The sequence below is a fragment of the Rhodamnia argentea genome, chromosome 3 (genome assembly GCF_020921035.1).
Source record: "Rhodamnia argentea isolate NSW1041297 chromosome 3, ASM2092103v1, whole genome shotgun sequence".
Taxonomy (NCBI): domain Eukaryota; kingdom Viridiplantae; phylum Streptophyta; class Magnoliopsida; order Myrtales; family Myrtaceae; genus Rhodamnia; species Rhodamnia argentea.
Genome location: NC_063152.1, coordinates 1,839,603 through 1,863,915, shown reverse-complemented (window position 1 = coordinate 1,863,915; position 24,313 = coordinate 1,839,603). Strand labels below are relative to the sequence as shown.

The window sequence follows — 24,313 nt, the reverse complement described above, 5'->3', positions numbered from 1 at the left end:
ATAGAAAGCGCTCTGATCATGTCTTCAGATCATCACGCCCCTCCTCTTGTCTTTCTTGCCCAAGAGACCCATATGATCTTAAGAGCCTACATGTGCATCCGCCAACCCTAAGAGCCCGGGCTCAACTCGGCCATTCCGGCTTAACCGATGCGAAAACATAAAGAAGGGCGCTCCTTACGTTTTCAATTTGACAATGTTGAAATTAGATAGATCCCTCGAATGACCGACAAATTCATGTGCAATTTTTCTTTCTTTTTTTTTTTTTTTTTGGCCTGAATCCCACCCATGTGGAGAACTCCTGTTGTGTCTTTGACAAGACCACATTTGAAAATTGTCCAAGTGATGGAAAAAATGAAAAGAAAATTTACGTCGTAGGGGGGGCAGGCAGTAGGTTACAAACGAAGGGGCATTGTCGACGAGCGCTGTCAAAGACCGACAGACACGGATGATCGTCCGGAAGGACGCCACCACGACACGACGACTTCTCGACGAGCACGGCAACTCCCTTTTTCCCATATTTTTCTTCTCCAAAGTACGCACGCCCCGGAGAGGTCCCTGTCGCTGATCTCAGTTCGCGCTGTTGCTGACTCCGCATCAATCATCCGAAACGAAGAAAGAAAAAAAAACAAAGGGTGGAAGAGATAGCGACACGAATGATTCATGAACTTTGATCCAACGTGTAAAGTGATCCGTAAATTTTGAATTTATTCGATGGGGTATACAATGTGATTCTTGAACCTCGGTCAGGGGACCCTCGCTGACCATTTCCCCACCGTCATCGGACTTTCCTGGCAATGGTGGGCGGTAGCAGCCCTCGCATGCATCTTCTTTCTTTCTTTCTTTTTTGTAATTGTTTGTAATTTATTTTTAAAAAATTTTGTTTATTATGAATATAACTTAAATAAATTTGGTAATAAAAAAATTCGTTTTGAACCAAAACGATGTTATTTTAATCCTATATTTCATGTTTTAGTCACGCAATCGCCACGTCAATATTTTTTATTAGTCAAATTGGAAGGAGACGACAGAAGAACTCGATCGTATTAATTTAATAAGTTTTAAGACTTGAGAAGTGTTATAATTTAATTATATTTAATACTTTCAGTACAATTATGTCCGTCTGAAACGAATAAAGAAAAAAAGGTCGAAAACCTCAGCTGCAATTCTCGGTCTCTGCCGTTGAGCGAAGTTTGACCCGATTCTAAATCCCTTTCCGTACCGGTTCAACAGAAGAACAGCGAAAGCATCTTGGGTCGCTGTCCGAGCGAGCGGCGTGCCTCATCATCTTATCTGATCCAAACTATAGTCCTCGGCAAGAAATTTTTCCACCAATGGGGATCGCCGGGGAAACGCGTAGTTTACCAATTAAGCAAAGCCGTCCCGGAATTCTCTACATTAATCGCAGCGTGGTTCCGGGATATCCCCGTCTCGACGTCGCGGGACGTGCAGATGGATCGACCCATCGATTCTCGATCGCCTCCCTTCCTTTTCACCGGAGGAATTTGGATCCGAGGAAAGAGGGTGAAAAGGTTGACGGAGAAAGTTGGCCCTTTTTGGTTCTGAACTTTGAAGGAATCAAGACAGACCGAGGCGGGGCCGCCCGGCGACATTATCCGCTTCGTCTCCCTCGCTCCTCGACATATGAAGTAATAGGCGACACATGCCTCCTCCTCCGCTGCCGCCTGTGTCTGTACAAAGAAAAACTGCAAATTCCCTCTCGTGAAGGGTCCTTTCCCATGGAAGAGAAGCTGCCGCTAGTTGATGTGGAAAATATGGTACGAAATTAGCTTCACAATCTAAGATGTTCAAACTCAAAATGTCCGCGACCAGGCTGTTTTCTCGATCGGCTCGGCACTTTTTCCACCTCGATTATGGCCGGAGATGCCCTTTTGCCACTTTGCATCCACGGTCTTACCCTAGGAAAAAAAAGAAGTTAATTAGGATGAGTCGGGAAACTCCTCTAATTAATTAACGGTTCCCGCTAGCTCGACAGTATGACAGATCTGTCATTATTTCTGATTCGACGATTTTCTAATTAATGAGTATTTTATACAAAATACGTGGTGATGGTGCGTGGATTTACGGGCCAGAAATAACAGACAGTACTATCAGGAAAGCATTTTCCAAAATCAATAAATTGCCTTTCCGATTTCATTCACAAGTCAAAACTACCATTATTTTTACGGATTTTTTTTCCCCACACCCTTTCAAACGATTTTTTTTCTTTTTTTCATGTTCGAGAGTTTAACCACTTCTTGTAATCGGAGCAGGCATTAAACACACGTCAGTGTAACGGAAAGGTTGTATATTGGGGTTGGTTATATATCACACACAATTCATATCCCGCACTTGTTATTAATTCAAGAACGGGCACCACGTTTGACCTACTCTTAATTTTATTCGTAAGGGTAAAATTGTAATTAAAAAATTCCAATAGCATATCAAAGTGAGATCCACAAGGGATAATGTTATCCATTCGAAGGGTCAAAGGTCTCCGGCCATACTTGGGTGGAAAAACCACGTCCTTTCTTGATATTTTCTTTATCATTTTCTCAAATAAATCTTTTCACTTTTAATATTAATCCGAAATCCATCGAGTTCTAGACCATCCAATATGCGAAAGGATCGTTACCAATCTCTTTCAAGTCAATCTATTACTTTTGACATATGCACATTCTTCCAATTCAAAAGCTCTCCCAATTTGACCTTTATCAGTGCAAGACATTTCAAAACCTTTTGAAATTTACAAATACCACTATGGAGAATCATGTTTAGTTTTCTTTTTCACATTTTCAAAGCTTAAAGAATATTTCTAAATATCGACAAGAAATTTCTTGTCACGTATTGAGAAGAAATTCAACATACAAGTCCTTTCTCTGGAAAAAGAAACAAATAGGCCCTAGTTCACAAGTCTTTAGTATAGGAGCAGTGTTCTCTACACATGAAGATTGATCTACATAACTGTTATACTTGTGCTAGGTAGATATGATATACCAAAGAGAGGCTTGTCAGCATTTCTTACACCCATCTCCTATTCAAACTAAACTAAAAATAGGATTAGCGCGACATCTCTATTGAGAGAGAGAGAGAGAGAGAGAGAGAGTGAGTTTTTTGAAGGCTCTCTTTTTGTTTGCTTTGCTAGCATAACAGTTTTTTGGTGATTGCGAGAATAAGAGCATGTTATGGGCTACAAATTCTTAAAAAAATGAATCCCACAATAATTTTTAATTATTTATTATTCCTTTTTTGTGGCTCACAACATGCTGTCAATCTCAAAGTGGATAAAAAATTGTCACATAAGTATGTTCCTTTATTTAAAATAGGGAAAAAAAGAAACAACTTTTTTTATGGTAATTTCATGTTTTTTGCTTGGTCAGAAGAGTCCTCAGAAAATTGTGTTCGGATTTGATATCTTGGGGCCAAATATAAATAGAGAAGAGAGGATAAAGACTCATTGAAAAAGAAAAAGAAAAAGACATGGGAAATTTAACATAAGTGATTGAGAGCGAGAGCAATGTATGATGGGCCCAGGAGATGGGGACAAAAGCATTGGCGATAGAAACCTGACTTTCTATCTTGACTAAGTGGATAATTAATTAGGAAAACGATTAGTCGACGATCATACTGTGCATGACAACGTGACCGTACTATATTTATCATCAAAAGTTACAAATTTTTTCTTTTATGTTATGCGCCAGACACAAATTGTTTGTGGCTGGCATTGGACCTTCCATTATCAAAATGACAGTGGACGATCAGCATAGCAAGACCCAATTAATTATAGGGCTTTACTAGTATAATAATTTTCTGTGGAATGTGAGAATAACTTGCTAGCCACAAATTCTTAAAAGAACGGACCCCACAATAATTTTTATTTATTTATTATTTATATTTTGTGGCCGAAAATAGAATATTATGATAACAATCACTCAAAGACCGTTATATAATCAATTCCCTTTACCGATGCCATTCGGGATAAATATGGCATATTACTCGAGATACAAATGTTTTAAATGGATATTTAACTGCTGAATTATACATATGTAATCTCATTTGCTTGTGGAGTTCATGATGATGACCCAGCAACACGAGTATACCCAGCATGGGTAACGGAGCATAAGTCCAGAAATCGAACGTGAAACTCTCACAAAACAAGGAACGTAACTTCAACAACACAAACTGGAGAAAAAGAAGGCAAAAAAAAGACGTGGAATCACAAGTCATGGTGCGATAGCTGGTAGGTTAGTCAAAGGAAGAAGAGGACGATAAAGTTCAGACTGAGAAAAACCCTAGATGGCTGGTTTTCACCGTAACCAACAGGAGGCTAGAGAGAGAGAGAGAGAGAGAGAAAGAGAGATCAGTCGTTGGTCTTCTTTGTGTTATTTTAAGCGTCTCGTTTCCTTTGGCTTGTTTTAATGCTTTCGGACGAGGAGCTACTAAAAGTCTAAAACCCCAATCACGCATCGGTTACGCACGAGTCTGTCTAGACGGATTTTGCTACCGGCAGTCAACCCCCGCATGCGTCGAGAAGTTGCCTGAGCTACTTAGAAAGTTGAGTCACTTTCTAGAGAGATGTTTGAGCGGGAACACCGGCGCCACTCTCGTCTCCCGGCCTTCGAACCATCGCATTTGGACCCTCTTCTCTCTCTCTCTCTCAACCTCCACCAGCTGCAACCACCACCTTCCTCGTACCCGCTTTCAACTGTTTCCCTTACCAAATAGAAAGTTATTAGGCTGACAGTTCGATGGTACAATCGATTATTTCTTTTCCCAATTAATGAGTGACGCATGTAAAAATACGCGATGATAATATGTATAGATCGCATTAAATATTGGTAGACGAGTCATTGATGCGCTGCGCCCGAAATGGGCTCGACCCCATTCCTCGAGAGGTCCTTCAGAGAACGGCAAAGTCGTCGAAAAATGGCAACACGGTCTGCTTCGAGCTGCAGGTTCCCTTTCCCGCCCCTTCCCCCGCTTCCTCCCTGATCTTCCTCCCGCGCCCCCACAAGAATCTTCGGTGGTTAGAGACAAGGCATTAATGGCGGTAGCCCTAGTGTTTGGTAGCTAGCTACGTATCTGAACCCCGAATGCGACGGAGGAAGAAGAAAACGACAGGAGGTCTCACGGTTGGGAGGTTGGTCATGTGACCGAGGTTGACTAATCAACCGCAAGAAGATCTCCGGGAATCCCCCAACTTTTTTATTTTGTCAGGTTTCCTGCGCCCCACATGCATGGTGCTTTATTGATTGATTGATTGATTTCGCCCCAGTATAAACATAGTCTTTTTTTTTTCAAGCTCCGAACCAGTTTAGCTCTGGCGTCGCCGCGCCGGGGGGGTTTACAATGTTGGTCAAAGTGGGGGCAAACCCCCCATGTCGTAAGGATCTCTTGTTGAAAAGAGAAGCCCCCTAACATCACGCCATTGGAAAGAGCCTGTCAACCCCGAAGAAAATTTGCATGCGCGACTTTCAAATTCTGCGGGAAGCATTCATGAGCCCCCCCCGGCTCTCTCGGGCGCGCGCAGCACGCGAAGCCAATGATGAGATGGCGAGAAAGTGTTTTGCTTCTTTCTTGGATAGGAAGTTGGTACGCCCGCTTCAGTGGAGTCACGAGCGAGCGAGCGTTCGTGGCAGACTAGGGTTCGATGTCCGACGCGGTAGAGACCTTGAGAGGAAGATGGAGCAGACTAGGGCAGGGGTTGTTCGGTTCGGTTGGGTTAAGTGGGTTGGACAACTTTAGAGGAAACAAAGGGCGGGTGTTCTTTTTTATTTTTTTTTTATTCTTGGTCAGAAATTGCAGGTGTTTATTAATGGGTTTCACACCACGAAAAATCTCGAACCGGTATACATACGACAAATTTATCTCAAATTTATTTTTTTACTACTAAAAAACCTCAAGCTGATACGCATGTGACAAATTTACTCAATACTAATTTTTTATGATCAAAAATCATAAATGGGTACACATGTGATAAATTTACCCATCGTTAATTTTCATTGATTGGGTTAGTACCACGAAGAACCTCAAAGTAGTACACATTCTACAAATAGAGAGTAAAAATCTCAAATCAGCACACCCGCTAACCGTCACGTATCATCTAACCCAGGAATTTAATGAAAAAATTTATCGGAATATTAACGAGACTAAAATTTGTCATAGATTTACTAGTTTGAGGCTTCTTGTGGTTAAAAAATATATTTGGAATAAACTTATCACATGTGTAACAATTTGATATTTTTAGTGATCGAAAAATAAGTTTTAAGTAAAATATCACGTGTACACTAATTTAAAATTTGGGAAAAAACCACCAAAAACCCTGAACTATACCAATTGTGACACATTTACCTTAAAAAAATTTTTGTGACACCAAAAATCCCAAACTTTTACTCATGTGACATATTTACCCCAAACTTTTTCTTGTGACATTGAAAACCCTAAACTTATACCCGTGTGACATATTTACCCCAAAATATTTTTTTGTGACATAAAAAATCATAAACTTATATTCGTGTGACACATTTATCTCAAAACTTTGAGGTAAATGTGTCACACGAATATAAGTTTGGAGTTTTTAGTGTCACAATAAAAAATTTGGGGTAAATGTGTCACACGAGCATAAGTTTGGGGTAAATGTGTCACATGCATACAAGTTTAGGATTTTTTGTGTCATAAAAAAAAATTTTGGGTAAATGTGTCACAACGGGCATAGTTTAGGATTTTTGGTGGCTTTTTCCCTTAAAATTTTTCACGGTGTTAACCCTTATTAATATGAGATGGAGCGTCGTGCAATAGAATCTGACACATAATAGTTTTGCCCTCTCAAAAGTCTATATAGCTCGCTAGTGAAAAGGATTTATCACATAGGGGTTTGTTCTCTCGTAAGTCTATATAGTTCGCTAGTGAAGTCGGCATCTCTACCTTGGATTCCGAAAATTTCACGACACTCGGCCAACTTTCTCGCCGATTGAAACGAAAGCCTATCATCCCAATCGTCAAGGGTTCGATATCCAATCACAAGAGAATTTGAACGATGACGTTACCTGGAATCCACTATGCGGGACGTGCTGATCGGAAGAAGGGGGAAGAAGTCGTCCTTCGGATCTGAGGAGCTACGTCGATGACATACGTGCGAACGTATATAGATACGATTGTGTGTGTGGGGGGGGGCGCGTGTAAGGAGAGGAAAGGCCAAAAGAGCGTGGGAGTTGTCGGCAAGGGAAAAAGCGGAGCTTGGAACATTCAACCGTCGTGGTGGGGGTTGGGGGGGCGTGGGGGGCCCCACTATAACGAACAAGAGGACGAGGTTGGGGTGGGGGAAGTTGGCAGGGGGGGGCACGTGGGAGGGTAACGTGGCAAACTGTCGAAAACCGACAATAACCGCGGTTCTCGTCGCTTCTGTTTGCCTCGAGACAACCACGCCCACTCCCCCTCTTTCTCTCTCTCCCACAACTGCCCTTCCCGCCCTAGGTAGATCCCCCGGGCCCCCACCAAATCAAATTTCTCTGATAACATAAAATATCGTCATCGTCATCGTCATTTTCTTGGGTTTTTTCACTTTGGATCGCAATCTGATGGAGAAAATTTTTCCTCTTTTGAAATCGGATTTGTTTCTGGGTATTGAGGAGCAGCTCCTCTTGCGAAAATATTTGCGCTTCTGCAAATAAATCTATACCTTACTTAGATTTCTAATGCGACTTTAATTCGCTCGCTCGAGTTTTTAAAATTGCGGCACGTTATTCCTCTTGTACTTTTTCCATGACAAAAAGTAACATGTACTCGGCAGCACACTGCTCTCGCGTATTGTACGGGAAGAGCACCTACGCAGGAGATCATGAACATCGAAATAGTTTGTTATCTATGAATTATCAAGAGAAGAGATTGGATTGGACGTGAAGGAAAGTGGTTGTTGACGTGAAGAGTAATAATGGCTGATAATGAAAAGTGGTGATAGTTTGGATAAGATATCTATTATCAAAAGATGTGTTGTTTGGTTGACTATTAATAAGATCAAATTACGCATTGTTCATAACAACTTTCTTTTTCTTCGTAACTCTCTCTTCTTTTATTTTTTCACCAAGTTTGACAACATATTCAAGGTAAAATTCCAAAAAGGAAATCGAATAGTTGTTGAATCTTGGTGAATATTTTCGAGGCACACTTGTTTTGAACCCGATAACAATAATAATGCACGCAAATAATACCTTAAAAAGAGGGATCCTCATCACCCATCAAAGTGTCGAATCACATCCTCGTCAAAAAAGTTTCTCAATAAAAATTCAAAAGATGGGCTCAATGACCAAATACATAATTATTTGCACTTGGAGTGCTAAGAATGAATTTGTATCGTGCACACGTTGCTCAAAAATTGATTAACCGAACCATATTTATGACGTGAAGGTACTCATACACACATATGTGAACAATTGTCATTCAATGGTAGCGGTATCAAACGGATGGGTCGGAATGAATTTAGATCAAGTCGAATATGGTCCGACACATATTGACCCATTCAATTTATTTTGACCCATTTTCATACGGCACGAATTTAACGACACATACCTTATCCAACTTACATTGTTCAAACACTTCACTATTTAATCATATTTAGGAAACTTCGTTTCTTATAATTTTTTTTACAAAAAATTATCTTCCTAAGAACGTTATGGATAATTTTTATAATCTCTAGTCGAATTAAAAGTTTTCAATTTTTCTTTTTTCTTTTTGTTCTTCCTCTTTTCTTCGTCGATTGCCAATCCTCGGCGACAGTCGGCAACCAACCACAGACACAGCTAATTTTGATGAGTTTGAGGCTCACTGGATTTTAAGTGAGTCATAAATGGTTTTTCTGAGTATTTTAAAAATATTCAATATTTTCAATATTTTAACTTTTTTTTTTTTTTTTCTTTCTTTCTTTTCTTCCTATTTTCTTTTTCCTCGTGCTTGATCGTCGCTTGCCTTGCCACCACAAGTCAGCAATGGCCACTAGCGAGCCTCGAGCTTGAGGCTTGCTAAATCCCAGCGACCCGAGCTTGCCGGTGGTCATCATCGGCTAGTGGCGGTCGAGGCAAGGCGACGACCAAGGCGGGAGGAAAAATAAAATATGAAGAAAATAAAGGAAAAAAAGAAAGAAAATGAATAATAAAAAGAAAATATTAAATTATTAAAGTTATAAAAAAATTGATTTTTTAAAAATATTCACAAAACCTATTTATGACTCCCTTAATATAGTTGTCTCAGCTAACCAATTTATGACCCATTTAAAACTCATTTATGACCCACTAAGCTTTTAAATAACCAATTTATGACTCATTTAAGTACTTAGGTCAACCCATTTTTGACCCACAATCATTAAATATGGATAGAATATGGGTTCTAAACTCATTTTTCCATCTCTAGTCATGGGCAATGTAACACAATCATAGCGGTGCTACATATTTTTACGGAACAGATCACCTTTCAATCGATTATATGTCATTTCAAGCGGTAGAATGACGTAGAAAAAAAAGAAAGAAAATGGGAAGCATATAGAGTTTTACATATCGAAAAGGAGATCTAGATTGTCAATATGGGAAAAGTGATTATACCTTTATCAATTTGATCCTAAACTTTTAAATTTTGTCAATTGAGTCATAAATCTTTTCATATTTTATCAATCGATTCAATTTGACCATTTTGGCTGAAAATCACTAACGTGGGCGTTGGCCGTTCTACATGACACAACTAACGCCGACATAGACAATTTTATTTTATTTACTTTTCTTTTCTTTTTATTTTATTTTTTCAAAGGGCCGGCGAAGGCTGCGAGCCACCGGGCGAGAGCCAGCAACCCCCCACTCGTCCATAGCTAGGGCGACAAAACGATAATTTTTTTTTTATAAAATTGGAATATGATATTCTCAAACATTATCGAAATTGTCTATTTTTCACAACTGTTTCGCACGACGGACAGATTGCCGCGTAGCATCGATGTAAATCTCACACTCTTGACACCAATTGTCGTCCATGAAATCATTATTTTGAAACTAGCTCTCTGTAAAAATAAAAAATAAAAAAAAAAAAAAAAAAAAACCAGCTCTTGGTATATCTATTGATTCGCCGACAATTTTCGAGGTAACATTTCTTTGCTTCAAACTACCAACCGCCAGTCACGGGCGGACCTAAGAGATTCTACGGCACATCTTTGTGGGCACCACAAGACAAAAAACGAAAGGGTGGGAGAAAATCGATACGCCGGGCGACCTCCCCAACATCGATCACGGGTCACTTCAACCGAGTCTGAGCCGACCGCATTGCCCGAGCTCCGTCCTTTCATACATATATTTTTTTCCTTTTGTTTGCGGAGGTTTGGCTGGGGAAAAAAGACATTGTTGGAGGAAAAGGTTAGGTTTCGCCCGCAGCTGCAATGATGTGATAAGCAAACTCTCGTTGCATCCACGGGTTTACAAAGTTTTTTCTTAGCTAGTTTTGTCTTCATAACGATGGACTTAATGTCGGTTGGCCGTCGTCATTGCCGCCTTCGACTGCAATTTCAATCGAAGTTTATCTCGCGAGACTCCTTTATGCAATTGCCTTTTTCGATTAGATATTGCGTAGGAGTTTTTGTTTCTACCCACCTTGCCCTTAAACCTAATTCGTGCATATGCTAGAGTATTTTTGTTCATTCATCTTTGATGGGGAAAAGTACCAGAAAGGTCGCAAATCTCTCGCATCTGTGCTAATTTAATTATTGACCTTTTAATTATAAAAAAATGTCCACGTCAATGCTAATCGCGTCACGTAGAACGGCCGACATTCACATTAGTAATTTTTTATGAAAATTGACCGGATAGACTCAATTGGCAAATCGTAAAAAAAAATTGATAACTCAATTGATGCAATTAAAAAGTTTAAGACTGAATTGACACAAATGTAATAGGTTTAGGTTTTTTTTTTTTTGTGCTTTTCCCTCTTTGATTGGACTTGCAACCATGAACACAAGTTGGGCTTCGGTTTATTGCTCGGATTAGCCCTTTGATGATTGATTTAGACATTGGAGGAAGGTACAACGAATCCTCGGTGATAGACATAACGTAATGATCACTATCCTAGATGCTATCAGTAATTGCAGCATTATCATAATAGACTCAACTCTAATTCCGTTGCGCTTCTTGTTTTTTAAGCTTAAGCAAATCTCTTCTAAGATGCTACATCTTGCCACAATTACAATAGACAGCACCACCAGTGTTAGGCTGATTATATATGTTCGGGTTTGCACTACTCCTATTAACATGGACACGAATTCTCACCTCCTAAAGCAGCAAAGTACAAGTTGATCAAATATTTTCTAAGGATGGCCTCGCTCAAAATCAAATGTGAATCTAATCAACTGTCAAGTTTCTTGACCAACAGAAATTATTTATAATAGTTACGGTATTATTCCAACTATTAGGTAATAAGAATAATAGAATCAAAACATTTATCTCGTCATCAAAGACAAAATCATCTAATTTCAATTGACCAACGACCACATTAAAGTTATTAATATGCAAAGCAATTGACACATCTTTGCCCATTTTTAAATGATGCACACATCACATCGACCATACATTTTTGATTGCATGAGCTTTTCATACATGTTTGACAAGGCTTTTATCAACCCGCAATGATCTTATCTTTCGAGATTTTACATGTGATATTACGAGCCAACGTCAAACAAATAAAACCCAAGGCCTATCTATCCAACAAAATTCAGGCAGCTTCCTTTGTCAATTTTGCCATCTTCTAAGACAAGGGTAAGCATGGATTCTTTTGATAAAGGTTATCCTTAAACTACATATTTCAGAAATCAAAATCCATCCAATTAAATCTATTGAATTGCACCTTTTCTTCTTTTATTGCCATCAATTCACTTCAACTTAGTCAAGTTTGGTCTTGATACAAATTGTTGGAAAAAAGAAGAGATCGAACAATAAAATAAACATAACAAGAAAACAAATCGGATACTAGATTTGAGTGATTCGACCGGGTGGTACCTAATCCACGGGAAGAGTAAAACGTGATTTCGTTATAAATCAAGCGATATAATAAAGATTACAAGCATGATTGAGTCACTTAAGAACTTTTGGTTTTTCCTAGTCCCCAATCATACCGAATAATTCACATAGTATTTAGCCCCCATATTTTCAAACGAAACAATTTCTCAATCACACAAAAATATTCACAAGTCTTACTAGAAGATTTAGTGTTTGAACATTCTCGAATTGCCGGAACATCACTTTTGAGGGAGGTTGAGAAAAGGGAGGAAAACTAAGAATGCTAACCCTCCAAACCAGTTTGTCTCATTGTCTAAAAATCAAAAGCACTGAAATTTTGAGGCGAATTACCAAAAAAGTTGTAAAACTTCCTTTTTGGAGATTCCGTTCTAAAAATTTTGCATTTGTATCAATTTAGTCAATCCGGCCACATTTTGCCGGCCCGCGCTAATGTGGCATTGCCGATGTTGTCGTGGAATTTTCAAATAATTTTTTCTTTAGTTTATTTTCTCTCCACTTAAGGCAAGCGACGTCGTCGCGATCCTTAATATAATAGATCCATTTGTATTGAATTGAGGATACATAAATAATATGATGGATCAAATGTAGGTATTCGATAGAGATTAAAGAAGATAAGCAAGATATATTTGTTTTTTAGGGGGGAGGCTGTTCGCCTTTTGAATCTTACAAAGGCTGTTATAATTAAAAGCTCTGGCACAATAAAGGGGAGGGCATCCTGGCCCTCGCCCATGACCGGTGAGGGTCGGTACCTGGGAGGATGCCTTGGCCCTAAGTTCGGGAGAAAAAAGAATAAAATATAAATTAAAATATTATTTAAAAAAGTCTACGTTAGCATCGATTGGTTAAAATTGGTTGGATGAGCTAAATTGATATAAACCTAAAATGTTTATGATTGAATTGGCAAGAAAAAGTTTAAAATTGAATCGACATAATTATAATAAATTTATTATTATTATTATTATTTTTTAACTACCGCTCGAAATCCTGCATTTTTCTGAGTGTGGAAAGAGTTCACGGGGAGTCCAACCAAGACGTGCCAAATGCCTTTTTGAAACCAAGCGCCAGGCCGATGCTTCCTCGTTTGTCGCCCGCAGACCTAGTCCCCAATCCTCATACGATCCACCCACCAACCGCCCCACCTGCTCAATATCCACGCGTGCCTAGATTTCGAAGCCGAAGGGCCCCACTCAAGTAGACTGCTTGCGTGGCGCCACGTGTACGGAACCGACCCTTTTCGATTCAGATAAAGTTTGGCGAGGGGAGAGACCATCCTCGTCTTCGAAGACGTGCCCTTGCGTGTCCGCGCCCGACGATTATAACATGGAAACCTGCCTCGTCGAAACGAAAAAAAAAAATGAAAAAACCTTCCCCTTTATCCGTCACACAGTGTCGGTAAGTCCATTTGATTATGTACAATGTTGTGTGTTTTTTGGAAGCTACGTAAAGTCCCGAATTTCCCGTTTCATGCATCGCGTTGTTATTACAGGTCGTGTCATGTCCGACGCGCGCGTCATCCTTTTCTTATCTTATCATTGTTCCGATATAGTCCACGAAAGCAAGAACCTACATAGCTCACTTCTTGGCAAGTGTCATTAAACGTAAGGGAACACGTTTCGGCGGATCTTGTCTGTGGTGGAACGAGTGTGTTAGGGTACGTTTATTTCGCAGAAGACTTGAAATTTGAGAAAGTGAAAAAGAATTCCAAGAAAAAATAGTTGGTTATATCGTCCGGAGAGAACAGACGGCGGGATATGTTTTTATGGTCGGCAACAAAATATACCTAACTTTTTTCTGTTAGGATTTGGCGAACAAACTACAAATGAAGTAAAGTGTAAAAGCGGCAAAAAGAAAACAAGACACAAAATTTATCACGTTTCACTCTTAAACTATGGCTATATCCAGCAAATGAAAAGATAATAATATATAACATCGCCTATTCATGAGTCGGTTTTCAAACTACCAATGAAAGAAATATGTGCTTAAACTATCAAAACCCTTTTCGACCAAAAAAAGAAAAAATCTATAAAAGCCCTCTAGCATTCGGGAGATCCGGTCCCTTGCCGAGCAATCCCGAGATCCATACCTCTCAACGGGAAGCGGAATTCATATGCTTTCCCGTTGATCGAGAGTATGCATCACACCTTAATATTTTCTTGGGTGATCAAGTTATTTTTCATTTGTTCATTTTTATGGACGACGTAAGCAATTATCTTATCGAAAAATGTGCTTCTAATTTTAAGTTTTTTTTTTCGTGAAACAAACGCGCCTTTTAGCACGTGTTTCGCGGGAGAAAGACGTGGCCAATGCATGATGGTGGATTGAGGGGTGATGGCAGTGTGTGGCCCGGGGAGCGCATGAGTGGTGTTCACGAAAGGGACAGCAATCGATGGTCGCTCCGCGCCCTTTTCCTTTTGCGCGTGGCCAAAGAAAAAACGATCATTGTCCTGGCCACGGGCGAGGCTGGATCATCCACGATCTCTTGTGGGGGGGGGTCTCTCCCGGTCCTTCCTCCGAGCTTTTTACCGCTCTAGGCACCGACGTCATGCCGCGCGACCCCACGACCGGACCCGCCTTGTTCCAACTGCACTTATCGCCCGAAAACGGGCTACGTACTTTGTAAGCATACTCATTGGCAACAACACCTTCTCTCGCCCCGCTTTCATAGCACGTCGACACGGGGCGAAAATCTCGGCCCTTGTCCTCTTTGGCCGTCTCGCTAGACTCGCCCCCTCATCGTTGGGCACGCACTAAGGGCGTGAAAGCGGACTGGGTTTACCCAAAAATCGGATCGGACCATTCGAAAAACGGGTTCGGAAATCGGTTCCTGTTCAAATCGGTCCGGGTACGGGTTCTAGTTTTTGGGAACCATTCGGAATTGGCTCGATTCCCGATTCCAAGTGACAACTCACCGTAGAATCGGACCGATTTTGAAATTGATTTTCAGCTATTGTTAAAAAAAAAAAAAAATCTTAATCTCGCTTGCCTCACCCTTTTTCTGTTTTTGGTAGATTGTAATTTTTATTGGTTATATTAGGATTGTTGCATTTGGCGGATAATGAATTTTATTATTTAATGTTTTACTTTGAATCATTTCATTGCTACTCATATTATTTTTCCTACTTCTAGAGAGAAGTAAATCTTTTTGTACTTCTTCAAGTGAACTAATTACGGAGCAAAAAAAAAAAAAAAAATACTCCAGGAGTAGAAAAATGAAGTTGTGTAACCAAACCAATTTCTGCTTTAGAAGTTGTGTCATCAAACGGATTTCTACTCCGGAACTCGCTCTACGTAAGTACTTTTGGAATAGAAATTTTACTGTAAAATTGTTATCATGCACGTCGGAAAAGGCGGGGACGCGCGCACGACGGCTCATGGTCCACACGTGCGAGTCATGATGAAGGAAGGATTTTTACTTGATATGGAAGAGGGGTCAAAGGTCGGCAGGATCGGGACGCCTTGACCCCCTCTCGTTGATTTTGAAAAATTTGAACGGTTGGTGGGAGGTTGGAAAAAGACCTGGGGGGGGGACAGACAATGGGAAAAGAGAAGCACCTTTTCTTGAAAACGTTGGATTAAGGCAAAGGGGCCAAGTGGAGTGGGAGTGTTGGACGATGTTGGGTGGTCGTTAGTTTCGTTTCCTTGACATAAAAGGATTCTCCTTGGCCGACTCTTTTCGGTTGGTTCCTCCCCCTCCTTTCTCCTCTCCCCACCAAAAAAAAAAAAAAAAAAGAGAGAAATAATAGGATTATTCCGACCCAATAAATAAATAAATAAATAAATAAATAATAGGATTATCCTTTTCGACCACCTTTTTCCAATTTTATCTTTCGGGTGTGTGGGGAAGGGGGGGCGGGAATTTTTATCTTTATCCGCAAAAACGCCACGTCGTTTTCTCACGAGCTTTGACCACATTTTCCATGGCCTCTGCCTTTGTTTTCTCACCCCGGTCTTCTTTTCCTTACTAGCGCTTTCGGAAAGTGCGAAGATGAGACATTATCTTTGATTTTTGGATTCATCGTTAACGAATATCCCTTCCTTCCTCGTTAGACAAACAACAACACCACCCTCCTCCTCCTCCTCCTCTTCTTCTTTCTCTTGTTCTTGGCGCACTCCGGGAGATTTCTTTGATGTGCCCCCATTTTCCCTAAATTCCCCCCCCCACCCCCGCCAAAAGAAAGGGGGAAATTTAACAAAATTCATGCACACAAATTCTAGAAGGAATATGGCTTACTCGAAATTCTTTTTGGAAGCCGCTAGCCTGATAATCTTGTCATTATTTCTGACTCCACGATTTTTTGATTAACGTGTGACATCTCGTCGAGGGGATGTGCACATCTTTTTGTCTCACAGGCGCTTAGGGGGAGTCCTGGGCTGGCTTATATGGTGCCGAGCCCCCTTAACTTGCAAGACGCGTTTTCTAGTGATTGCTTGGGCGACCTTCGGAGAAACAAAACGGTGAGGACTGTGTGTCTAAAACGGATAATACCTTACGAGTGGTGGCCCAGATTGTTACAGTTGGGGTGTGGCTTATATGGTTATGAGTCCCCTTAACTAAGACATTTTTTGGGAGTTGCTTGGGCGAGGACCGTGTGTTCAAAGCGGACAACATCTTGCGAGTGGTGGGCGATGATCGTGTGTCCAAAGCGGTGATGATGTGTGGATTTGTGGTCAAATACAACTGTCGGGGAATCATTCTTTTTTTTTTTTTTTTGTATAGTGAGATTGATAGCATGTGTTATGAGCCACAAAAAAAAAAAAGTAAAAATTATTATGGGATCCATTCTTTCGAGAATTCGTGACTCGCGACATGCTGTTATTCTTATAATAAAAAAAAAATTATACTAGCAAAGTCCATTCTAGAATGCTTTACTTTTCTTCATTCTTCTTTTCGGGTCGAACTCTTGACTGGATATCATTTAGAATTTGAAAAATCAAGCATGTTAGCAAATAAAGGATTTCGAAGGAAAAAAAAAAAAAGAAGCGACAGATACCATAAAGTTACCACGAGAAGAGACCAATAGCCTCCGGTCCTTCTAAGGGTGGGTCACTGTGCTGTGCTGGAGGTTGAGGGGAACGTCGCGGAAAAGGTCGACATCACGGACTTTGAGAGGAAAGACTTTGCTTCCCTCCAAGTATTTTGAACGGGCTATTCATCTACAGCACAAATTAAGACAAAGGCATATTTCAAAGTGAATATTTCCTTTTCGTCGTAGGGGGGATTTTCTCGTTCGGAATGTTCGATCCAAATGACGTGAAAAGTACTATCATTGAAGATTTCAATAATGGGGCTCACTCATCAATTTCAAATTTCTATATACAAATGTGGTCGATTGTAACGCCCTTTACGATACGAGACCCTTACGATTAAAGTAAAGAGAATAACTTGTGAATTGATGCACAAGATGATGCGACAAAATCAAGGGGGGAGCATGAGCACAGGTTAGCATGGATGGATGGATGGATGGATGTATGCCCCTTGGGCATGACAAGAGGTTATTAGGTGTGAATTGCAAATATGCGAAAAGGCCTTACTCCTTGCTTTAAAGGAATGTGAAAATGGCCAAAAGAGAAAAAAGAAGAAGAGAAAAGAGGGAGTGATGTCATTTGAGCTGATGCCCCGATCTGCAGAGTCACAGGCCTGCAGTTGGTAAACGACGAGACGAACCCCGCGGGCTAAAGTGAAGGAGGGCATAGGTTTAATCACATCAGAGAGATAGAATACGATATCTAAATCGGCGTTAACGATTAGGAAAAAAAAAAAAAACAAACCAACAAAAGATAAAAAGCTTTGTTTCGATTGAAAATGGGGACTAGGACTAGCAAAAGGTCTTTGGATTAGGGATGACGGAAGCCATGTTGTTATATAAAAAGCCGCCAGGCCAGGGGCAAGAGGCAGGGAGGCTCATCCGCAACCAGCACCAGAGAGAGAGAGAGAGAGAGAGAGAGAGCAAAGGCTTTAAAGACATCCTTGAAAGCTTTGGTTTTTCTGATGTTTGGTTTGATTTGATCTCTACCCTTTTGCGCACTCAGGAGCTTGACCCTTTTCTTCCCTTTTGCTTCTTCTTCTGTTTCTCCTCCTTCCTAACGTCGTCTGTCCACTGTGAGGGAACGCCCAGAAACAGAGGCGGAGAGATTTGGTTGGAAGGGGAAGTCAAGTCTTTCCGGGTACCAAGCTCCCTGCTTTTGTCTCCGGGAGCTGAATTAGAAGGTTTCCTTCCACGCACACCCCTCGTTTGTTTCATGGGCTCCTTTCTCCTCTCATTGTGTGGTTTGTTGGGTGACAGCTTCGAGAAGAGAGATGCAGATAAGGAAGAGGGGGGGTCATTCTGTTTTTTTTTACCTCGCCTCTCTGATGTTTGTGTTGCTGGTGTAGGTGTAGAGATAGAGATAGAGATAGAGAGAGAGAAAGAAGAGATGAAGTACGTGCTGGTCACTGGAGGAGTGGTGAGCGGTCTCGGAAAAGGGGTGACGGCCAGTAGTATCGGCGTGCTTCTCAAGGCCTGTGGACTTCGCGTCACTTCCATCAAGATTGGTATGCTATGCATGTCCATCCCTCTCTCCCTGATGCTTCAAAACTTGTCCGGCTAGTTGAGTTTGCGTTAGATCTCCCGGGTCATTTGCTTTGGGAACGTCCAAGGTCGAGCATTTGCATTCATTTTGCGAATGAACCAAAGTGTCTGCTTTAATTTCGGCTGCTTCTTACGATTTTGCTGGGCGTTTTTCTTTTTTCCATTCATGGTTCCTCAAAGGAGGATCATTCTTCTCGAAAACTCCAGAAAGATATGGGTCCATTTGCTTTCTGAATTGCACCTCCCCAGAATGAAATATTTGGCTTGGAGGGAGCCATGAATCCTTCGAAACGCCTCTTCTTCTTGTTTGTAACACTGGCATGGCTGCTGCAGCTGATTAGTGCCTCTTTGATGCAGATCCATACCTCAATACTGATGCTGGGACCATGTCCCCCTTCGAGCATGGGGAAGTTTTTGTCCTAGATGATGGTGGTGAGGTAGGATTGAACATCTTCTGCAGTCTGCTATAAACAAGAGACCAGACTGTAATTAATAACCGGTCTAGTACGAAATACTTTTTTCTCCTGATGCATAGAACTGTGAGTCTCCAATTACATGTTTTCCATCTGGATGGGGAAAAAATTGGAAATCCAGCAATTTTCTGTGACTTTCAAATGATCTCTCAGCAGCACAGAAAGGGGGTAACTGCAGAACAGGAATCTATGGATCCCTACTAAAAAATAAACAGGGTTGATTCAGGTTGGTCATTGCTGAGATGATTCTCTGCTTTTATCTGTTTCGGTTTTCAAAGGTGGACCTGGACCTTGGAAACTACGAGAGATTTCTGAATATCAAGTTGACCCGCGACAATAATATCACCACTGGGAAAATTTACCAGGCAAGCGCGTACAAATGCTTATATTCTTGCTACTTTGCATTTTCTGCTAGAACTTCTTACCATCAATTACCCATTATGACGCCCAGTTACTGAGAACTTGTTTTTTCCTTGATGCACGGCAGTCAGTTATTAACAGAGAGAGGAAGGGAGATTATCTGGGGAAGACTGTTCAGGTTGTTTAGTACTGTTATTCTGTCATAGGACCTCTTTGAAGCTTTATGCAGGCTGCTTCTATTTCTTACTCTTGTGTCTTTTGGAATGTAGGTTGTGCCTCATATTACAGATGCCATTCAAGAGTGGATTGAGCGTGTGGCAGTGATACCTGTTGACGGAAAGGAAGGTCCAGCTGATGTATGTGTCATTGAATTGGGTGGAACCATAGGTCAGTAGCAGTTACATTCATCGGACCAGCATTACCATTCTGTTTATTAGTTAAAGGAAAGTTGACATGGTAGTGGCCTATCAAATGCAGGAGATATTGAATCTATGCCGTTTATTGAGGCTCTAGGACAATTTTCATATCGTGTCGGTGAGGACATCTTCTGGGGCTTACATTTTTTTGTATTGCTTTTCTTGGATCCTGGATTTTACGTTGATGGAATGGTTGGTTGATTCTCCTCATATAGGTGTTGGAAACTTTTGCCTGATCCACGTCAGTCTTGTGCCGGTTTTGAATGTCGTTGGTGAACCGGTAATGATTCAAGAAACTCCCTCTTTGTTTGTTTTTTTGGTAAAGAGAAACTCCCTCTTTGTTGTTCTCTCTTTCTTGGAAGAAAGAACACTAATATGGTCTGGCAGCCTTAAATGAACTTTTGATTTATTATTCAGAAAACAAAACCAACCCAGCATAGTGTGAGAGGACTACGAGGCCTAGGGTTGACACCAAACATCTTAGCTTGTCGCAGTACGATGGTCTCTCTCTCTTTCTCTCTCCCTGTGTGTGTGTGTGTGTGTAGATCACGTTTGCTGGATCCACTTGACAAGTATGTATATCATATGCAGGCACTTGATGAGAATATAAAGGCCAAACTCTCACAATTTTGCCATGTTCCGGTATGAAGCAAAATTTGACTCTGGATACTCCTCAAATATCTGGACTGAATTTTCTCTTTGTAAATTAGCTAAGTTTGCTGATGTGGTTTCTTCAGGTACTAACCACTTCATTTTTGTTTTACAGGTTGAAAACATCATCACTGTTCATGATGTTCCAAATATCTGGCACATCCCTTTACTTCTAAAAGTATTGTCTTTTACCTTTTTGTCATACAATGTTAAATTTTATGTTATTCAAGGCACTAATTACAATGAAAAATGTGTATTTATAATTGAATTAGGATCAGAAGGCTCACGAGGCAATCTTGAAAGTGCTGAACCTTCTAAGGTTTGTCACCTTGTCTTATCCCTCATTGCCATTTTCCGTGTTAATCTACTTATGTATGAACTCTTTGCAGTAACAAACCTCTTTTTGTGCAGTGTGGCTCAGGAACCTGTTTTAAAAGAGTGGAGTTCTCGAGCTGAACGTTGTGACAAATTGCAAGAGCCTGTGGGTTATAAGCAATTTTACTATGTTCAATCTCCTTTCATTGTACAACTTAACAACATTCTTATCCTATCATATGACTGATCTGCAGGTCAATATTGCAATGGTTGGGAAATACACGGGCCATTGTGATTCGTATCTTTCCATAATTAAGGTTCGTTAGCTCTTTCTGATACTTAATTTAAGTTTCTTGGATTTCTCTGCTGCTATTGTACATCTACAATAGTTCTGTATGAGCTTTTTGCTTATTATATGCTGTCGATTTTTCCTGGCTCACTTCAAGTCTATATTCCCTCATGAGCTTCCCATGTGCCATTTAGAATTGAGGAGATTTTCATCTATCAATTATATCGGACAGCATAACATAATTTTGTATGTCCCTTTTCAATTGATTTTATTGATCAATAGTTGGCCACTAACATTAATTTTTATACGAGGTCCAAAAACATTCTCGTTGCTTAACAGCCTGGTTAATCTTACTTGTTTAAGTTTGAGATCTTAGAACATGTACTACTATTTTTTGGTTTCTAAAAGGGCAACAAGTGGTGTATGCTAGTATATTTTTGGCTAAAAGTTAAGCTCAGTGTATTGCGATTCGTGCCTTTTGTCAGCACTAGCTTGTTTTTCCAATTGAAAAACTCTTACAGGGTCTTCTTTGACTTGTATAATGTTAATGTCGCATTCAGAAAAATGACCTTTGCCAGTTTCCTGCAGTAATATGTGTTTGAGATGAATTCACAAACCGGTTTAGTTTTCTTCTTTTACTTCTTGTTGTTGTTGTTCACAGACTTTGTTTTTCTTTCATTCATGTGATTCTTTTGCTTAAGAAAGAAGGTTTAAACACCTTCTAGCTGTTCTATTTCATAGTTCATATGAGAACCAAATGTTCCCTTACCTTCAGTATATAATGTGCCTTTTGCAGGCCCTCTTGCATGCTTCTGTTGCTTGCAGTAAAAAACTTGTTGTGGACTGGGTTCCAGCTTGCGACCTTGAAAACGTGACTGATAAAGAGGTCATCTCTTAGTTCTGATCTTTCTTTTGTGGCATTATCATTTCTCTTGTTAACCAGTTGAATGACTCTAATTGCAGAACCCAGAAGCTTACAAGGCTGCTTGGAAAAAATTAAAGGTTGGTTTGTCCTAGGCTTTGATGGTCCTGGAATGTCAATTTACAAACACATTCTGTACTCTGCTCCACTCTTTTGTTTTGGCCTCTTCTGATGTGTCACTGTAATTTTCCTTCAGGGTGCAGATGGCATTCTAGTTCCTGGAGGTTTTGGTGACAGAGGAGTGCAAGGGAAGATTCTTGCTGCGAAATATGCCCGAGAAAACAGAGTCCCTTACCTTGGGATTTGTCTGGGAATGCAGACTGCTGTTATTGAATATGCACGATCTATTCTTGGTTTGCAGGATGCTAATAGTACTGAATTTGATCCTAAAACCAGGAATCCCTGTGTGATATTCATGCCTGAGGTTATGCAATTGTGCTATTCGGTTGAAATTTAGAATTTCGAAAGACTTCCTTTTCTGTCAGTATGGATCCTTACGATGTAACATGCTTACAGGGCTCTAAAACCCACATGGGAGGCACCATGCGTCTCGGATCTAGGAGAACGTATTTCCACGCATTGGAGTGTGTATCTGCGAAACTGTATGTGTTAGTTGTAGAAGTAACATTCTTCTTAGACATAACCTGTTAGATGTAGGGCTATTTGATGGGAAGGCGCATACTTCTGCCTGAATTTGCTGTGGGGTGTTAAGAGTACATTCTAAGAAGTATTTCTACAAATGTCCATGAGCATGTGGGGTATATATTTATTTTTTTGGGGTTTTTTTTTTTGTGGGGCGCGGGCGGGGGAGGGGAATCAATTCGGTGGTTGCTCTGATAAACGACTAATGTATGTGATGTATATCCATTGTAGTTATGGGAATCAAAGACACATTGATGAGAGACATCGTCATAGATATGAGGTGGGTTACGAAGAAATATCTACTTTCCCTTCACAAGCTTTGTGGCAAAAAGAGTGACTTTGATTCTCCTGCAGGTAAATCCTGACATGGTTGCACACCTTGAAAGTGCTGGCCTTTCTTTCCCTGGCAAGGATGAAACCGGTCGGCGCATGGAGGTAATTACTGTTGCAGAATAATCAGCCGTGTTCAAATGTCTTTACCATAGCTGACTCAACAATTATTTGGTGATGCTACAGATTGTTGAACTGCCCAATCATCCATATTATGTTGGAGTTCAATTTCATCCTGAATTCAAATCGAGGCCTGGGAAGCCTTCACCTTTATTTTTGGGTATTTCTCTTCCTATTACAAAATGGGCACTTGAACTTGATTTTCCTTTTTTTCGACTGAAAAAAAAAAGGAATTTGATTTTCTTTCATTGCCGTTTTTGTTGCTTGAATCTTTTGCTGAATTCAAGTGCAACATGTTATCCTAATCCCTATCTTAGAAGTTTCTTTGTTCCTCTCCATATACAAAATGTTAAAGACTATCCTATACACCTGCAAAAAAAGAGTTTCATATTGAACCTAGTTACCTGGACCTTTCTTATCACAAATTCCAAATGGAACTGAGTACCTTCTCTGAGATTTAGGGTTTTTCAGTTGGTGAAGATTGTTGATAACAATTAGGGGTGAGATTACCTGAATATTCAAAACGGGAAGGGCTCTAGTTGGCTCAAATTCTGAAGAGTAACGAAGTGGAAGGGAACACGAGTTCATGTTCTGGGTTGTGCTCATGCATCACTGAAGTTTATGAAATGTGCAAATAATACTCTGTTATGTCACATATAGGGTTTGTGGCAGCGTCGTGTGGAGAGTTGGATGTAGTTCTACAGCGCTGCGGTGGCCAGGAAAAGGTCTCATCAACTTATCATATCAACGGTCGGTCACGTAAAGTATTCCTGAATAGCAAGGCCACTAATGGCTTGTTGAATGGCGTTTACAGCATTTGCAATGGTGTGCCCTTGTGATCGAGACATTGGTGTCACCCACGGCAAGATCTTTCCTTCTGGTGTGTTTGGCGAACTAGATTGACAATTTTTTGAGTAGATGGTAGAGGGGTCTGTACAGATTTTGGAGCACGTGCAGGCGTTAACACGGCTTTCCCAAAGAGAACAGAGCCTGACCCGGTCTTTTAAACGGGGGGACTCTTGTTCATCATCATTGTATGTCTGTATTGAGGTGGTTTGTCGGGAGTTGTCGGAGTAATACCCTCGGGGCTTGTACTTAACTATCTAGTTGCTTTCTCGAGCAAATGTGATCGTGTCGTGCATTTGTCAAGTTTGATCTATACTGTTCACATAGTTGATTGATGTGTTGTAG

The 24,313-nt window shown here is 40.5% G+C and overlaps 1 protein-coding gene and 1 long non-coding RNA gene across 5 annotated transcripts; one reads left to right on the top strand and one right to left on the bottom strand.

Moving 5' to 3' along the window:
• Positions 1-259: 259 nt before the first annotated feature.
• On the bottom strand, positions 260-18,500 carry LOC125314420. The gene is made up of 3 exons (XR_007197916.1): positions 18,376-18,500; positions 10,617-10,622; positions 260-272 (listed from the first exon to the last, which is right to left on the bottom strand). It is a non-coding gene; the product is annotated as an uncharacterized LOC125314420 (long non-coding RNA).
• On the top strand, positions 18,432-24,271 carry LOC115754975 (CTP synthase). 4 transcript variants are annotated; one of them, XM_048276574.1, is made up of 21 exons: positions 18,432-18,567; positions 18,962-19,041; positions 19,356-19,442; positions 19,565-19,615; positions 19,707-19,824; positions 19,915-19,971; positions 20,069-20,133; positions 20,271-20,354; positions 20,445-20,495; positions 20,620-20,682; positions 20,777-20,823; positions 20,916-20,985; positions 21,074-21,136; positions 21,905-21,994; positions 22,072-22,110; positions 22,227-22,454; positions 22,547-22,632; positions 22,904-22,952; positions 23,027-23,107; positions 23,189-23,282; positions 23,783-24,271. In XM_048276574.1, the coding sequence occupies exons 1-21, from the start codon at positions 18,450-18,452 to the stop codon at positions 23,959-23,961; spliced, it is 1,800 nt and encodes a 599-aa protein (XP_048132531.1). In that variant the 5' UTR covers positions 18,432-18,449; the 3' UTR covers positions 23,962-24,271. The 4 variants fall into 4 exon arrangements, with proteins under 4 accessions (XP_048132531.1, XP_048132530.1, XP_048132532.1 ...); XM_048276573.1 differs by lacking the exon at positions 23,783-24,271 and adding an exon at positions 23,361-23,578 and having other exon boundaries at positions 23,189-23,324; XM_048276575.1 differs by lacking the exon at positions 23,189-23,282 and having other exon boundaries at positions 23,783-23,931.
• Positions 24,272-24,313: the final 42 nt, after the last annotated feature.

Excerpts from the sequence above, each read along its gene's own strand:
- LOC115754975 (XM_048276573.1), top strand. The coding sequence starts at position 18,450 with ATGAAGTACGTGCTGGTCACTGGAGGAGTGGTGAGCGGTCTCGGAAAA. Across the intron at positions 19,042-19,355 it reads TCCTAGATGATGGTGGTGAG|GTGGACCTGGACCTTGGAAA; the intron begins GTAGGATTGAAC and ends CGGTTTTCAAAG. Across the intron at positions 19,825-19,914 it reads TGAATTGGGTGGAACCATAG|GAGATATTGAATCTATGCCG; the intron begins GTCAGTAGCAGT and ends TATCAAATGCAG.